An 18,702-nucleotide genomic window follows, 5' to 3' on the forward strand; every position below is an offset into this window, starting at 1 on the left:
TGCTTTGCACTCAGTCGAAGTATTTGAATTTTAACTTAAAATATTACATATGATATTGTAATATGAAATATAATACATTTTATACTTCATTTAGATCTCATTTGTATTTATACGTATAATTTCTGTCTCATAAGTCATTTATGTTTCATTCATATTTAATTTATAATAAATGATAATACAAAGTGAAATACACTTTGAAAATTGAAAAAAAATAATAATCTTTTGAAGTGACAATATCTGAGGCAAAACCATTGTTTCTAATTTATCCTCAAACCCTGTTTAATCAAAATAGAAAAGCCTACATTTTCCAGTTAAATATTATTCTGCCTTCATCTAATCAGAATTTTGTGATGGAAGATGACTCTGCAGGAATCATTCTCGCCACCCTGGAAATCAGTGAGAGGTTCCTGTAGTGGGTAGGCCTGGGACCACATGCATGTGGATAAGCAGCAGGGCCATCACAGCCGTGTTCACTCCCACTACACAGATTTTTGAATAAATTCAAGCATCAAATTACAGATATTTCCACTGGAGTAAGGAATGGGAGCTCAGTAAAATCAGTGTGGGCACTAGATTTATAAATTTTGTTGTATTTTATAAGTCACACCTCATGATAGTGAATTTTCTCCTGAGCTGCTGTTTGTGTTTTGTCACTTTACAGAAAATAGCTAACTTGCTGCCTGCTTGGTATTACAATTTCCGGGTCACCATGGTGACTTGGGGGGACCCAGAGCTGAGCTGCTGTGACAGCTCCACCATCAGCTTCATAACAGGTAAACAGCCATCTGAAAAGACTGCAGAAATGCTTCTGGGAGCAGAAGTGCTGAGAAAGTCCAACTTGGGTGTTGTGTTTCACCTGCAGATACATGCAAGTTAGGATATTTAATGGCTAAGTGGGGGGGTTTTAAGTTTTGGGTTTGGGGGTTTGTTTTCTGTTTTAATTTGGTTTTTTTAAGAAGAGCTCTGGCAACTGCTTTAAATGCATATATGTAATTTTTCCTGTGCAAAGCACAGTGCTTGATTACTCTGTTCCAGTCCTTTATCAGCTGAGCGCATGGCTCCAGTGAGGGCCAGTGATCCTGCTCATCTTTTATGACACTATATGTTTTACACATTGAGAAGTTAATCAGTAAATAAGGAATCTGAATTCTTAGGTTAGATAATGTTATGAAACATTTTTCCATTTTGCAATGTTTCCAAATATTTTTCCTCCTCTTTTCCCCCTCCAGTAATTCACAGGTGAGACACCTTAGCTAACACAGGGTAGAGTTATGCACTCTTAGGCAGACCAAGGCAGGTAGTATACTTGGTATCACATTATTCTCTAGCTTTGCCTTTTCTGCTGGGTGTTTTTTTCTTGCTCATGGTAAGGAGAGAAGGGTGCTCCTGTGATCAAGGCATTGCGCCCATACTGGCTAAATTGGCCTTAGGAAAGTGTGTTGGTGCTGGCAAGTCATTCATAATCCAGATTCTCAGCTGCAGTAAATTGATACAACCACACGCATTGCCCTCTTCCCGCTGGGACCAGCCTTTCATTGAACACACTCCATTGTCTCATCAGATACTTTGGGTTTGAATCTTCAGTATATCAAACATAAGCTGGAGAGGGAAGAGCATAGAAGAGCTCCTATTAGCACCTTGCCACATGTTCCTAGCACCCAGGCTGGTTAAGTCAAAGTTCCCTATTGAATCATTTTGCTTTTATGTTCAGTTCACCTTGCAGAAGGTGATTGAAAGTAGTAAATAATTCAGATGCACCGTGAAAGGATATAAAGTATGACTTTCTCTTTTCTAGTTGTAGAAATCAAATTACAAGGAAAATCAGCCTACAAGGTCCCAGCCACTCCCTCCAAAACAGATACTAGCCTGGTCGCAGATTTTCTTTTTGGCAAGAGGCTAAGAGGATGTAAGTGAGGAAGAAAGTGAATAAGACCCATTTGTAATGCTAATTATTATAGTGCCTGTGCTCGACAGAGACACAACAGAAAAATTATTAGTGGGTTAACTCCTAGCTCTACTGAAGTAATCAGAAACCCTCCCATCTTGAGATATCTGATCCCAAGGTACACTCCTGACACATTTTGGCACTTCTCCAATGTATCAGTATATCAGAAACTCATAGTATGCACTGGAGCCCTGTGAAGGGTCTCCAGGGATATTAATTGTCCTTTGGCATCAATCAACTTTTCTGTAGCACTATAAGGAAGCAATTTTCCAGCTGATTGGTTGCTGTATGAGGGGAGAAATGTCTTTTCCAACTGATTCAGATACCAAGTTCATTCTAGAGTGGAAATGTTCCAGTATGGCCCTCACACTTTAATATTGTGTCTCCAGAAACCTTCAGCAGAAATTAGGGAGATGAAGGTTATTCTAAAATATAAGCCATTGTCAGGATCAGTCTGGATCTCTATATGGGGAGAGTAAAGACTGCTACTGCTATTACATGAAAAATAGATCAACTCCTTAACTGGAAGAGGTAGACAAAGTCAGAAATGGATGAATCTCTTAGATAATGTCATCCAGTTCTGGCTGGCAAAACCTCTCTTCAAATAGGCCATCTGATCTTAAGTGAAAATACCCAGAAAATATTGAGTTGGAAAGTTGTACCAATGCTTAATTCCTCTTATTATAAAAGGTTTATCCTTTGGTTCTGACTTGAACTTTTCTAATTTTAATATCCAGTCCATAATTCTTGTTACATTTTTCTCTCATTGATTGAAGAGACACAAAGCTTTTTTTTCCCCTCTCTATACAGAATTGAGTTACACTCTTTTCTGTTCATAAATTGCATCCATTGATCTCTTCAGATGCTCTCACAGTAAGGCAATTTCTCATTTTACTTTTTTTCCTCACCCTGCCTCTCTAATTTTTACTATCTTTACCAAAGTATGTGAAGACTGAAAGCCTGCTGAATACTCCTACAGAGGCAAAATCAGGTCCCTATTCACACAAACTCCTGTTTGTGCATCTAGATGATTGCATTTGCTATGGCATCACACTGGAGGTCTGTGTTGATTTACTTCTGTTCTGTGGACCCTGACTCCTTCCTATGGTAACTGCTTTTCAGAATTTGTCATTTGAGGTGTTGTCTGTGTGTCTTTTTCCTAAAGTCTCATCTTTGTACCTGGCACTTTGAAATACATTTTGTTTGAACAGGCCCAGCATAGGGGTCAGTAATTCAAATCACAGCCCTGTCCAAATCCTCCACTCCTCTGCCAGTTGCCATGTTACTTGCATGGTTTGTAAGCAGTGCTTTTACTTTCAGAGTATTGATGAAAATGTTGAATAGCAGTGAGCCAGATCACAGCATTTTAAGGAAGAGTCCTAAAAAAGAAATCTGATGTGGTCAAATGACAAGTGTTTATCAATAGATGGTCACCGTTGAATGTGAGCATTAAGTACACCTCTTTCCTCTGATTACCTTATTGCTTGCATGCTCTTCAACTTTGTCCAGGAACTACTGTCAGACTAACTTGTGAGAAAGTGGCATGACAATTTTTCATGTCTGCAGGTTTGAAATATTTGTCCCCAGTAGGTGCTACCTTTTCACTCTTTCAGGTTACCAGGGTACTGCAGAGTTCTTTATCACCCTCGGCCTCTTTCTTTCCAAAGAGGGAACAGATGGTTTTATGGAGCACTTGGTCCCTTTCTGCATCATTCTGAACAACACTACCTCCCTCCACAGTTTGCCAGGAATTAAAGAAACAAACAAAAAAAACCCCACCAAAAAGCCCTACATTTTAAACTATTAGAATGAAGGCTTTGTAGTAGTCTTGACAGTACACCATCTGTCAGTTCTTCTGCACCTGGAACATAAGCTTGATTTTTTTACAACAAAGCAGAATGATCATCTGGGAGTTTGGGACCACACCTTGCAGAAAGCTCAGAGCAGACAAACCATTCCCCTATCGCAGGAGTTGGTCTATAGTGAGGCTGGGGCTTTACTGAAGTGCAGTACCTGGAATGATATATAGCGCTCTCCCATGACAACTGGTCCCCAGGAGAATAGGGGAGACTTGGGGCATCCCAGAGACTTATTAGAAACAGCACTTTTTCTCTCAGGCTCCTGCAGCAACATGCTGCACCACAGTTGCATGCTGTTGTTTTAATGCAGGGAGAGAGTGGGACTGCCAGTGTTTCTGTGGTGACAAATGAGTTTTTAATGCCACCTCCTGTACAGCTGGATTTAAAGCAATCATAAGCAAGGATGTTTTAGACCACCAACATTTTATTTTACAGAGAGAATGCTTTTAGCTTTGGAGAAGCAAAAAGACTAAGACAGATGGACTCTTGGTGTTGGTGAGGACCACCATGTCTGTTGTCTCTTGGTCCCCTGGATGCTTTCAGCTCTCACAGTGGGCCAGGTCAGCAGTGGGATGTAATTTCCTATACCCTCTCTGTGCCACTCAGCTGCCAGTGGAACATGGTCCTAGGGGAGTGGATCATGCAAGCCCTGGCCCTTAGTCTCATTTCACATACGCTGGATGTTCATTGCCAGATACCTAAAGGCAACAGCTGTGTGAACATTAAGAGGGAAAGCATGTAATCAATATTCAGGTATAGGAGGAAATTATTATTAGTGTATAATACTCATGCCAATCGTGACCTTAAATTGTAAGGAATATGCAATCTTTGCACAGGGATGGACTGGGAACTCTAGAAATTGAAAGCAGCATTACTTGAAAGATTTAATACTAAATAAGGTTGCTTCCTCTCAACAGCATAAAAGGACATTTTCAAGATTAATTTGAGAGCATAGTCCTCCTAAACGTTTCTAAATGGCTCTAAATTGTCTGTGCGTTGTATTTGCTGCCTTCCTCAGCGATTACTTCAGTAAATCTGTTGGCTAACGAATGTCTCAATACAAAAGTCATAGAAGCCTTTGTGAAAGCAGCAGTGACATCTTGTGGCTCCTTCAAACAGAGCCGAGCTCCGGGTCCGTCCTGCGTTTCATCCGGGCTGCCGCCCCCCGCAGCTGTGCCGGGGTCCAGGGCGCGGGGGCAGGAGGGCTCCTCTCGCCAGGCAGCCTGCCCGACCTGCCTTTGCACGAACACGCTGGATTCAACGGAGCGCGCGCAGAGGAAGATCACTCAGTCCGTATCATTTTCCCTGTGGCACTCCTAAAGAATCTACCAAGCAGAGAGATTCACGCACTTACCCGTTTTATCCACATTATCCCACTGATAGCACTTTGAGAGGAGGTTATGATCTTTACCGATTTGCTGACTTTCACTTTTGGATCTTCACTCAATTTTAACTTAAATCCTAACTGGGGACCTGCACCTCTGAATTGGGCAACCAATGTGAGCTGAGCAGCTATGCTCCCTCTGCAGTTAATAGAGAGAGGTAACTCCAGGAGGTAATTCTCATCTTAAATACCTCTATTAGGAGGAGATCAGTTGCTCTGGAGGTTGTTATCTTTCTTCTTGAGTTGCACAGGGAGCCAAGGACTTTCTGGCAGCCCCAGCGTAAGACGAGCCATCAAACGGGCTGCTGGGGCTGTGGTGGGGCAGTCTGAGCTGTGCAGTGCAGGGGACAGAGCTGGGCAGGAGCTGGGTGTGTGGAGGAAGAGGAGGGACAACAGCTGCTTCACCTAATACCTAATAACATAACTAGCATATGCTTGTAGACTAGACACTTGGTGCTTAGATGGCTGTCAGCTGACAGCTGCCTTCTGTGATGGTGGGAGTTTCACCTTGGGAACAAAGGTGGCCATAACTTGTCATGCAAAAGGATGTTTTTTGGAAAACTGCAGGTGTGGGGCTTTCTTTCCTAGGATAATGCAAGCTCAGTGAAGAGAAGATTTTTTTTTTTCTGTGGAAAAGCTATCCACATTTTTCAGTGTGAGAATTGTTTATTTCTCACTGATTGTAATTTCTTTTCAGTGCTATAACACAGTGAAGTAATATCTGAGGCTTTTAACTTGACATCGAATTCCATTTATAAATGTTGACTCAAAAAATGGTTTGTATCAGCCAGTAGCTTCATGTTTTTGTTTCTGGTTTTGTTTTTTCTAAACTGAATGATGGCAAACAGAAATGTGTTTTTGTTCTGAGTATCTCCCAGGTTAAATGCCAGATTTTCTTTCTTTCTGCTAGAGCTCAGGCACAGATGCTTCTACTAACATTTTTCTGCTATCTTTGTGATACTCTCTTCCCAACAGTATCTTTTGGCAGAAGTTTATCACTGGATTTGGTAATCAACTGTGTTAGACCCTGTCTGTAACACACTTGCCTTCTTTCTTCAGCACCAGTGGCACCTGAGATTACCTCCATAGAGTATTACAACCACCTTTTGTATGTCACCTGGACCTATGGAGGAGATGGTACCGACCTTTCTCATTCTAGGATGCTGCATTGGATGGTCATTGCAGAAGGAAAGAAAAAAATCAAGAAGAGTGTAAGTATGAGTGGAGAAGGTGTTGCTCATTTCTCTTTTTTTTTTTTTTCTGAGTTAATAACTTTGTATTACAAAGTTTAAGCAGGTTGATTAAGATTTGTAGAAGCCTGATCAGTTAAAGCTATTTCACCATCTTAGCATGCACTTCCAAAGACTCAAGCTCTCAAAACAGCCAGTGGACAAAATGGTTCTATGGTGATCCGGTGCAAGTGTTGATAATTTAGGTAAGAATTTTAAAATAGCTTATAAATTCTGAGCTGCAGACAGTAAAACATAGAGTATTTTTTAGTGAACAGATAGGGTCTTTTCTGTTTCTCTTTATTAACCAGACTACACTACTGTCTGAATTTTTTTTTAGTTCATTCAGTCCAGGTACTATCACTTCCCATTTTTCAACTTTATCAAATAGACATCCTTATAAATTAGATGGTTTTCACTTTATGTTTGAATACAAGTTCAGCTAACTGATGGGATGAGGGTTTCACCCAGAATCTGCGCACTTCTTAGAAAACTTGAGATGTGTTATTGCCACATTTTCTTGAACTCTTTGAACATATTTAAAAAGCATTTAGGAAAATAAATCTGGGGTTCCCAATTATGGATTAACGTCATGCTGCTTCAGGGTACCGAGATGCTTAACCTGAAGCAAAAGAGCAGCCCCTGGGCATACAGTGAGAAGTGTTTGAAACAGCAGCGGAGCAATGCAGTGCAGGAATGTATATGGCCAGCAGTGTAGCTTCATACAGCCTGTGGCCTGTGACTGTCTTCTATATCACTATTGATCTTTTAATCATTGACAGGGAGAAAGTGTCTGGTCTTTTTCAAGGGAAATGTTTCCCTTCTACAACTGAAGACTCAGAAGGTTCTGAACTGGAAGTGGATTTTCAACATAATCACAAATTCATCAGCAGTTTTCTTTTATACAGAGCACCCTGGCTTTCACTGGATTCTTGGTGGCTGCAAGAGTGCACCCATCTGGAGCTTGTTGCAGCATTAATGTAATTACATGATTAGTAGAACTGTTTAAGAACATGACATTTCTGAACAGCAGGAACTTTCAATATTTGGATCTTTGTTTCAAACGAGGAAGAAAACTCAACATTTAAAATTTTTTCTTACAAATAAAATATTCTAACAATTGAATTCTAAAAAAATTGTGCATGATACCCCTCTCCTTTCTTCCTTCCAAGTCATGTTCTCTGTAAGGCTATTATTCTTCCAGGAAAAATCTGATTTCTGTGCCATTCAACTTCATTGAATATGAAAATATTAGATTAAATAAATATAAAATAAACATTGCATATGAAATTAAATAAAAAAGAATATTGAATATGTAATTTTAGATTAAACAAAAGATTAAAAATAGAGGGTATCTGTAATAGAGTATATCTGCAGATAGAACTTCAAAGCTTTAGGAATGTCTTTAGAAATGTTTGTCTTCATATTATCTTCAGGACAAGGGAACCCATAAAGTATTCTTTAGGAAACTGCTGCAACAACCTGTTTATGGTCCTGCTCATATTTGTAAATATGGGTGCATGCTTGCAGGCATCAGGATGTACCTGTTCTCCTAAACTCTCTGTTAGTCACTTTCAGAAATGGTTTCCTTTAAAAAACATACTATATTGTAATCTCTTTATCTGATTTATTATGATTCTTAAGATTGTTATTATGGTTGTTTTTCTTGTGAGATTATTAAAATATATAGGTAATGCTATCAGGCAATAATTTTTCTTCCTGTTTGTGCACTTCCCAAGACTCTTTAGAAGTTGGTCAGGTTTTAGAGAAGTGATGGAAATAATGTGTACAGTGCTGTTAGTCTTTATTCAGAACTGTCTGTTTCTCTTGGAACTGAAAGCTCCAGACTGAAAATTCAGCGACTATGAAAATCAGCATGAGATTCCTTCATGTAGCCTTTCTAGACAGTCCACAAGTGTTCTGAAAACAGTCTGTTGCAGTATCCGAGTTCTGCATCCTTCTCCATGACCTTGGAGAAATGGGAAGCTTAACCCTAAAATAACAGGAAGAAATTATTTGCAGTCTTTTGAATCTCAGCTCAGTTTTGGATCATATCTGGTTTCAAACTTGTAGATGACTGAATTCAGGCCCTGAGATCTATTGTCAAGTCAACAGGTCTCCAGGCAGGTGTTAGACTTGCTCAGTCAGATTTAATTTGCAGGTTCTTCAGATATATGATGGCTTGCCTATATGTGTCTTGTGTACTCTTCTTAGATATTTGACCTGATTTAATTTCATCTAAAAATGCAATGGACTCAAATCCATGGCTTGTTTAGCATTTTGCACAACTTGAAAAATCTAGATGCAAGAGTACTGTCATTGGTGTGAGGGAGATTTTCTTTTTTCCTTAAATTTTCACTGGTCATATAGAGAATACAGCCTAAGATTGCCACCTTTTTTGCATTGTGATATTCTGCCGAGTGTTATGGCTTTCCACAGTTAGTTTCCGTGGGAACTGGTTCATTTAACAAGTCTAGAGTATGCAGAAAACATCTGCTGTGATGCACAGAACTTTCTTTGTAGTATATTAAATGACAGTATTAATTTTACAAGAAGGATGTATGTCATATTTAACAGTTGGTCTCTATAATTATTGTAGGTAACACGCAATGTGATGACTGCAGTGTTGAGCTTGCCTCCAGGGGACATCTACAACCTTTCAGTGACTGCTTGTACTGAAAGAGGCAGCAACACTTCCCTGCCCCAGCTTGTGAAATTGGGTAAGAAGTGCTTGTTTGTAAGTTATAAACTCACTCCTCATTTTAGTTGACTTTAAAAGTAACTCTGTCAGCAGATTCAGCATCTTCGTTATTTCGGAGTCACGTACCTGTGACTGCATTTCTTTGCAGAGCTGTAATTTTCACCTCACCTTGCTGTGAAGATTGTCTCATTCATGAATGCGAATCTAGTCTCCTAGAATAGTATTACCCATGAGAAGCAAGAGTGGCAGAATTTGACTGAAGTGGAATTAAGAGAGCGGGAATCACTTAATGTCTCACTGGGAGAACTACTCTGCTTCATAGTTGCTTCCCTAAGATCTTGAACATAGGCAGGTTTTGGGAATGAATGCAGGTTTTGCAGATGAACTTTTCAATATAAAGCAGGACCTTGTTTCTGAGAAGTCTAATTCTGGTCCTGCACTCTGCCACCTGGTCTGCTTTCCTGTCTCTCCTCATCTCTCCCTGAACATCTCTATAGTCTTCCAACACCAAAAATGTACCCTTAAATACAAATCAATGACAGTACTTGTTTACAAAACCAATCAGATTCATGACTGTGGAACCCAGGATCATTCTAAGAGATATATATGTAATCTACTCAAAGAAACAAAAAAAGACTTGAGAAATTAATCCTTAAGGTAGGACTTTAGAAGATAACTGTGCCTAATATCTTCCTTTACCTATGAGGAAGACTGGACACTGCACCATTGTGCCCTAAGAGATTTTACTTCATTTTTGCACACATGTTGAGTTGTTGAGTCCTAGGTGCCTAAAGCTGTGAAATTTCAAAGTGTGCCTAACTGCTTTTACAGGTGTGAACCCCACTGTGAAGGTGGGTAAAGAAGGGTTAGTAATTTCAAACTGGATTATCTTCTCTACATGCATAATAAACCTTTTGTGAGTGACAGTGAAAGAAGTGAATTTAAAGGACTCCATAATTTCTAATTGCATTAGAGATCTTGAAGCAATTGTCTATTCATCTTTCTCAATAGCTCTTACCCAAATCTCTTTAACAGTGCTGGGGAAAGCTGTACAGCCACAAGAATCTGAAGTTCTTCTAGATCTTTTTACCAAAGGGAATATTTGAAATATATAGACAAATTCCATGGATTTTCCCTTCCCTATGCAAGTCCTGTCCATTGTTTTCCCCATGCCTTGTGTCTGTGAGTTATGTGTGTGTGTTTGTTCCCAGAACTGAGTGGGTAGATGTGTGAGGTTGAGTATATCCCCCTGCTACCATTGTTTAAATATTTTAGGGGGTATTTCAAAATATCAGCTAGCTTTATCTTTCAGACAGGTCCACAAGTGCCATGTATTATTCATGTTGTACACCCTGCAGCCTAGTTTTATCTTCCTGTTTTTTACTTATGGACAGGCAAACTCTTACTGAACTGGTATAGGTATTTTGCTCTTGCCCTTTCATTGACAACAAAGAGAAGGTGGAATGAATTCCATTTTGATCACTTCTAGACTTCTGGGTGTGGTTTTTTATTGGTTTTCATTTATTGTTTTTTTCTTTATGCTGTTTGCACTTTGAATAGGCAATGGTAGGGATATTTTAGTAGAGGTTTTCCTTCTCTCTGTTTCTGAGGGAGCAATGGGAGTTGTAATTATCAGTAGTGGGAACTGACTCTTAAGTGATAGACGACTCAGCACTTGGCAGTCACTTAAGCATTCCTGCCAAATGTTCTTCCCTCAGTGATGTTTGCTTTATCCTGGCAACTTTCCACTTGCAGAAAAATCAAGCCATTTGCTGGAGGCAAAAGGAGGGTTTGCTTGGGCTTGATGCCCAAATGCAAAACTCATATTTTAATTGAGGCCATTTTTTACCTGGAGTGAGGGATGGAATGTGTTTCTGAATCCAAGAGCAGATATACGGGTGTGATTAAGGGAGAGGGATGCTTTCCTGTGTAGTTCTGGGACAACATGCACGCTGCAATCCCTGTGACAGAGAAGAAGCCACGTAAATGTGCCTCAGTTCCTACCCAACTCTCTCTCTAATGCCAATATAATCTGGGCAGCCTCCAACCCTGCAACACTGATCTGATTGTCTGAGGATCAGATACATCTCCAAAATGTCTATACCCACTTGAGCAAGTCTTTTGTGCCAGGTTTTCTGTGGCGGATCTTACACATCACATTCAGGCTCCTGTGACAGCATCTCACAGAATGAGAATAACAAATTATTTGTGAAGGGAAAAAATAAGAGCAAAATGTTTTTGTACATAGCACATTGTATGTAGTGTGTCAGGATCCTTGAATCAGGTCATTGTTTAGAATGATAACTGTCATTAAACACCCATAGATTAGGAAATATGAAAACTCTGAAAACAGCTCAGAAATGTATGATCCAAACTTTGAACTCTCTGAAAGCAAACCAAAGGAGCCCAAGATGCCTGAGGCGTTGAAAGATAGGGATTGCCAGTACCCATTGCATGAAGTTGTTAGGATGAAAATTGGGATCAAGCCTTGGTCTTTAAATAATCTTGGGAAAAAAAGTATATCTTGTCTTAGCATCATGCCTAGGTTGTTTTCTCCTCAGGGTTTCCCCTCCTGTTCCCTGTGCTTCCCATACTCCAGGTTGGTTCAGATGGGGTTGCAGTGGGGGGTGGCCTACACTGGGTATCAGCATGGCCTCCCATGGGCCACTGCCTGCCCAGCCACCCGTGGGGAGGGAGGTGGCAGCTGAGGCCACCCCACGTGGGGCTGGGGGCGCTGGGTGCAGACCCTACTCCATGTTTCACAGTACCTATGATGTCATCACTCCCAGGAGGCCCTCCATATCTCTCCTATCACAGGGTTGTCTCCTCCTTGCCAGACCCTTGTATATGTTTGCCCATTGTCAGTTCATCTAGCATAACAGCAACAAAAATCAAAGCAATAATTTGAAGACCCCTGAGACCTGGACCTCTGTATTCAGTGAGGAGAGAAAGTTCCTGCAGCTAACTGAAATGAGAGTGTTAGCCTGGGAAAAGAAAAAAGCTACAAGATCGTTTTTTAAACTGCTAATTGACTAAATATTTCTGCTGCTACAATTAAATGAACTTAGATGGCCTTCACTTGTGGGTAGCTGCTTCATTATCATCTCCTGGGTCAGGCTGTGTGAAGAAAAGCTTTCTTACACCAAATGTATTGCTAACAGGTGGACAGCCATCTTCTCCTGGAAGACTTTCTGCTAACATTATTCTATTAATAGAATATGCTGATTGTCCTCAAACAAGAGCTCTGCTGGAAAGGGAAGTAAAGTAATTATCCAACTGTCCAAACAGAGAACAGTTTAAATAGAGAAGAAAAACCAAGACACTTCATCATCTTCCCATTTTAAAGTGGTAGTTTGTCATCATGAGAGGCAGGACTTTAGACTGGCAGGCTTTATCTGAGGGAAATGAAAGATAGAAGAGCATCAGGCATTGCTTTCATTTTTGTTCAAGGCTTCCTCTTCTCAATTGTCTGGAGTCTTAAAGATAAGCTTAATAAAAGGAGATTTTCTTTTAACCAGAACCAGCCCCTCCGAAATCACTGTTTGCTGTCAACAAGACTCAGACCTCCGTGACTCTGCTGTGGGTGGAAGAAGGAGTGGCTGATTTCTTTGAAGTCTACTGCCAGCAGGCTGGATCTGGTCAGGAAACAAATGTCCAGGTATGTAAGTGTGTCATCTTTGGTTTCTGCTCTTCATCTCTGAAACTGAGACTGGGCCTTGCATCTTTCTGGTTTGGTGTCTGCTGCTTAGCATTTGTGTGTAAAGCCCAATGACATTTTATGCTCAGGACACACGTTAGATCATTAAACCAAATGTGGTAAGGTGGTTCAGAATTAAACATTTAAAGGCTAAAACTACTAAAGCATTTTAAATACTAAAATATTCTCTTATTTTGCAATATAATATTGGCTTCTGTCTTATTCATGAGATTATAACTAGTTGGACAGAAGCGATGTGCATCCAACAGAGTCTCAGTGTTACAGTGTTACTGTTACTACTCATGAAAATGGCTCTAATACACAAAACCTAAAGGGCCACAAAACTAAGGAAATGTCCATGAGCAGGAAGGGAAAAGTAGTCAGGTAGCTTGATAAGGAATGGGAAAACCAGACATATTTAGATGCCATGATATCTTTTATGCAGCATTTAATAATTTCTGGCTTACTTTATTCCTGGTTTTGGGAACTGTTAACTGAAGTTCAGTAGGACCCTCACTGCTATTCAGAGAGTACCTTTATGCTGGAAATGTGACTGCTTATCATCCATCCTGTCTCTTAGGGTATTTCCTTCAAGACCCACCTTTTCAGCCTCACAAATGAGCCTCCTTTTCTCTCTGTCCAGTTAGGTACCTGTGCTCAGAGGCCACCTGAATATCTGAGTATTTAGATTGGTAACATTGTTCAGTGATGAACAGAGCAGTAGTAGTTTTAATTCCTTGACATTCAATGCTGTGTGGTGTAAGAGGCTTAGTTTGCAGTTTAGGTGATGGTATAGTGAATCACTGTGATTACACGCCATGAAACATCATTCTCTAATGTGGACTGTCACAGATGATGGGGAATAATTCAGAAAAAAGGTGAAAAATAACCCATTCAGACTGCTGGTTGTCACATAAGAGACATATACACTCTTTAATCCTTTGGAAGACCAGTCTGAATTACTTAATATAATTTTTAAATCAAGAAAGGATGACTAAAGGGAAAAAAAAACCAAAACCAACCCACATTTAAATGCACTTTAATCTGTTGGATAGCTTGAATTCCAGATCTAGATTCCTGCTTTTTCACAGTGCATAGCTAAAGATCATGAAGTCATTATCCACTTAGCAGAGATTCAAAATAATGATGTGATCAGGCAAAGAAGGTACCACAGGATTTGCAGCTTTAGTGCAGAGCAGATCTGTTTTAAGAATATCAGGGAAAGATTGCTCCATTTGGCGGGAGTTTCAGTGGGTGTCTCATTTGTTGACATGAACATCTGGCACTGGGAAGTGCACAGAGATTGTCCACTCACTTCTCATTAGATTCATTACTCTCTTTTCTGCCTCTATGAAAAAAGGGGAGGGGCTCATTTTTGAACTGTAAAAAGGGGTGCTTTCCCATTAGACTAGTGAAAATTCTTTGTTTGTGATTTTCCATTTTCCCTTCTAAATCAGCAAAATGAAAAGCAACAGCTTCTGGGTTTTGGTTGACTAATTTAGATTTCCCAGAAGGGAAAATGGAAAACATCCAACCAAGTCCAACTGCCAAACTGTGGCCCCTCCTTTCAGCTCAGGGAATAAGTCTCCTCCCATACATTCATGTACATGTGATTTCATCTGCGCAATGTACCTCAGAATTGCACTGCAACAGGAACCCTTGCTAACCTAGAAGGAGCCCATGACTGACAACAAGCCACTGAAAAATCAGGACTTGTTACAACATCTCACACTCTCCATCCGGAGTGAGTTCATTCATAAAGCTTCTCCTTGTTCCCTTTCTAATAGCTCAGTGTCCCTATTTTCACATCTGCAACCCACCCTTGGTTCTGCTAGAGAGTACAGAAAAGCTCTGAGGACCTTAAGGAGCTATATCTATAAGTCACTGCATGTGTTGTATTTGTTTTCTTTTGCTGTATCAGCATTTAAAAAGCACAAAAGTGTTTACCAGGGACATAGTAATTAAAACATTGTATGAATATATAGAGTTTCTACTAGCTAGAAAAACTGAAGTGTGGGATGTCTGATCATAGTTATGGCTTTGCTCTAGCTTTGTTTTTCACCTTGGCCACTGGAAAAGGCTCACAGAATTTTACATCCAGAGGAACTGCCTCAGAGGCAGAGATGACACATATTCATACGAGGGTGTGGAGATTGTCATGGCTTTGGCTGTGCTTTGAATAAAAGTAGCTTTGTTTTCCTCCTACCTGTATGGCTTAGTAACAAGAGTTCATGAGCTCTGCCCACATCTGGGCATGTCCTGGAGGCCACAGCACTCTCCCCCACCAAGCGTGTGTCTGACTAACCCCCTGTGAGGCACCATCCTGCACTCCCCAAGGGCCTCTGGGGCTCTATGGCGTGCTCTGGGCTGTTCCTGATGCTGTTTTAACCCCTGTTCCTCTCCCCTCTTCTGCCAGCATGCTGGGCTACCAGTGTATCTTTCACCAGATCTGATTTTGCCTGGTCAAATATATGGGTGAAGAGGGGAGCACTGATTTGTGTTTACATGAGAGACAAACTTCTGTATGTTTTTCCCCTGTCTGCAGGAACCTGTCACTGTCTCTTCACATGTAGTGACCATTTCCAGCCTAACGCCTGCCACGTCCTATAACTGCAGCGTGACCACCTTCAGCCACAATAGCCCCAGCATCCCTACTTTCATTGTGGTTTCCACCATGGGTAAGCAGCACTTTCCTACTTTCTTTTTCCTCCTCCAGCTACAATATCTGTTCCTCCTTGCTTTCTAAAGCTGCTCTCGGTAATGCTGGCCCCAGGTGATGCTTGTATCATGGAAGGGCTGCCAGATGTGGATGGGATGGGGAAGCAGTTTTAAAAAGTCCTAGAAAAGTCCTCACTGGCGGTTTGATTTGGAAAATTATAAACTAGAGGCCCAATTCTCTACCGGGTTTTAGAAATCAGCGACCTAGTTTGTGGTCTCAAGGCTGAACATCAGGGTACTGCTTAGTGACATTTATGGAGAAAAATGTCATTTCAGCCAAGCCCAAACAAGAGGAAAATCACATTTATAAGATGCTAAGGCAAAAAATTGTTTTCTGCTTTCAGTGAAGAAGTGGGGATAGGGTGAGAGAGGAGAAGGACCACTGCAGGATCTTGAGCGGTCACACCCCAAAGGGATAGCTCCTGATGGAGGCTCCGCAGGCATATTGTGAAGTCTGGCTCTATACTGACTCTGAAGAAAGAATTATCAGTGTTGAACTGCCCAGAGCACTGGACTTTTCTTTAAAATCTCCCCTTCAGAATGATCAGTGTCATCTCTGCTTATTCAGGGAATTGTGTAGCTTTATTCGCTGGTCCTGTACATCATACACCACTCCATGCTGGAATTCGGTTTCTGATACTTAGCTTAAAAATCTCATGATTTATAATCTAAACAGTGCTTCTCTAGACAAGTTATTTAGACAGAGATGTACAATTATTCCAAATAAAGTAGAGAGGGTTTCTTTTGTTCCATGTAATATGGAACAAAAATAAATAAAGCTTTTGTTATTGAGAGTTGATTCCAGCTCTTATTTAGAACAGAATATTTTGCTAAAATTTATTTGCCAAAGTAATTAAATCAATTTCAACCCAGTATATTACAGAGCCTCGGCCTATTATTTTGCTTTTTGGTTAGAAAAAGTATTGATTATTGTTGAAGAAGAACTTCCGAGTTGAAATGTGCTTTGGAGACATAGATGATGATGAATATCTGTATTTTATAATTCCTTCAGCCTTTTCTCTTCTGTTACGAATGTCAGTTAAAAGGAAGAAAAAAAATCAGAACATGCCAAATTTTAACAAATGCCAGAGTGAAGTCATTTCCCCAGAGAAATTTTGTAAGAGCAATAACTAGTCAAAACCTCCCTTTATCTCTAGTGGTAGATTTTTCTCTCTGTAACACTCCAGGCTGAATGAGATCAGTTTAGAAAAATAACACTATCAACGTTCAGGGGAAAAAAGCACCCCAAACTGTCAGCACTTTTGAATTGATTAACCAAGAGTCCTTGTTTTATGTACAGTCACTGAGATGAATCCCAACGTAGTGGTAATCTCTGTGTTAGCCATCCTAAGTATCCTTCTGATTGGACTGCTGCTGGTGACTCTTGTTGTACTTAGGAGAAAACATCTACAAATGGCCAGGTAAGTCCAGATTTATGCTAATTCCAAAAATTTCAGAGAACAACAAACACATCATAACAGTTGCAACGGAGGATGCTTGTGTGCATGGGTGCTGCTCAAGATGTTTTGTGAACAGGATACCTTCAAAATAGTTGTTGTCTCGCTGCTGTTGAGGAATTGCATGTCTTCTCCCTCTGTTTACTTTCATTCTTGACCCAAGTTATAAGCCTTGACCTTTGTCTCATTTTGAGCTTTGCAAGATTGGGTCTGTTAGAAGTGGAATTGCTTATTACAAAAGGGTTGTGTCAGGAACCTAAAGAATAATTAGGATCTGAGACAGCTGGGCATGAGCAGGACATTGAGATGCTTTGCAAATCTTTCATATGGTTTGGAACAGGAGAATTTCCATATCAACAGTTAAGATGGCTTGGTCATCAGGTCCAGGATACTGTATTTCAGAGTCTGTGTAAGGCCTGAGCCCTTGCAGCTAAACCTCTACGATGAGGGAGGATGTGCCCAGGGCCCTGACAGTATCTCTCTAGAGCATTTGCCAGTCTGCCTCCAAATCCTGGTCTTCCAGTTGTCCAAATTCTGCATTCATATGGGCTTCCTTCCCATGGGAGCTGCAGCATGGTAAAGAGCATATTGGCTCACCTAGATCTTCCCCAGTAAGTATGCAGCCAAAAATACACTGAGACCTACAAATCCAGAAGGGATCTCAGGTCCTGCTGTTCACTGTAACGTTAATGATCCCAATTTGTTGTGTCGTACAGATGAAGGGAAGAAATACCTCGTAGGAGTAAATCTTTTCCTACAGAACCTGCAGTTCACTCAGCTATCTGCACAAATAATTTGTACCTGAATATTGAAATTCAATTTCCTTTTCCTGGTGGTCTTACGTGTAACAGTTCACTTTAATGTGGGTTATGTTATGGCCCAAGTGAACTGTGGAAGTTTCTCCAAACCCTCAATATATGGTTCACTTCTGGTTTTTGAAGTGTCCTGGAGTCTTCATCCTTTTATAATCTATGTAATATATTTTATATTAGTTTACTGTCCTGTGTCAAGAACTGAAATGATTTCCTGTAAAAAATCTTACGTGAAGAATCTTGCACTTGGCTACCTAGCAGACACTGCATTTTATGCATCGTGTCTTGACTATGTATTCGTCATGCAACAGATGACCACATCACACATGTTTTGCAGGATATCTCTTTCAGCGAACATCATGTGGTTTTTTCCTTTTAGATATAACTGGCTCTGTGAAAATCCCAGCTAAATTAATTCTCTGTCCTATTTAATTACTGTGTCGGCAGCCCGAAGCTTTTGCTTTTCCTCTTCCTCACTGCTTCTAGCCACAGAAGATAAAAACCTCAGAAGGAGATTTTAAAAAGTAAATCCAGTAGGAAGCTGCAAGCAATTTTTGCTTAAATCAAGGAATCAAAACCAGTCAAGTCCGTTTATTTTTTGTAGCTGAAAATAATGGACTTGTAATAAATTCACTGGAATGTTATTTAGGAAATTCAGGTTTATTTCACAGCTGTTTTGTGAACTCAACATTACCATGATGCTGTCAGGTAGAGACAACTATACATCTCCTTAGAGTTGGGACAGTGAATATTTAGTATGGAAAGGTCAATATTTACCATGTATACTGAAGCCAGCAACAAGTGCTAGTGCCAGACTATAGAAAGCCCAAATCTGGACAGAAGATAAGGTCTATTTGAGATCTTTATTTGTAACTTCTCCCTTGTTTCACTTTTTTAAAG

At 40.3% G+C, this 18,702-nt stretch overlaps 1 protein-coding gene across 4 annotated transcripts in view; it reads left to right on the plus strand.

Moving 5' to 3' along the window:
• The window catches only part of PTPRO (protein tyrosine phosphatase receptor type O), a 157,113-nt gene that overhangs the window by 114,560 nt on the left and 23,851 nt on the right, over nt 1-18,702 (plus strand). For all 4 annotated transcript variants that reach the window (XM_074902206.1, XM_074902207.1, XM_074902205.1 and 1 more), the window contains 6 exons: nt 662-773; nt 6,248-6,399; nt 9,017-9,137; nt 12,637-12,776; nt 15,361-15,493; nt 16,834-16,954. In XM_074902206.1, coding sequence (XP_074758307.1) covers nt 662-773; nt 6,248-6,399; nt 9,017-9,137; nt 12,637-12,776; nt 15,361-15,493; nt 16,834-16,954 — 779 coding nt within the window. The remainder of the gene's footprint in view (nt 1-661; nt 774-6,247; nt 6,400-9,016; nt 9,138-12,636; nt 12,777-15,360; nt 15,494-16,833; nt 16,955-18,702) is intronic.

This window comes from Athene noctua, chromosome 3 (genome assembly GCF_965140245.1).
Source record: "Athene noctua chromosome 3, bAthNoc1.hap1.1, whole genome shotgun sequence".
Taxonomy (NCBI): Eukaryota; Metazoa; Chordata; class Aves; order Strigiformes; family Strigidae; genus Athene; species Athene noctua.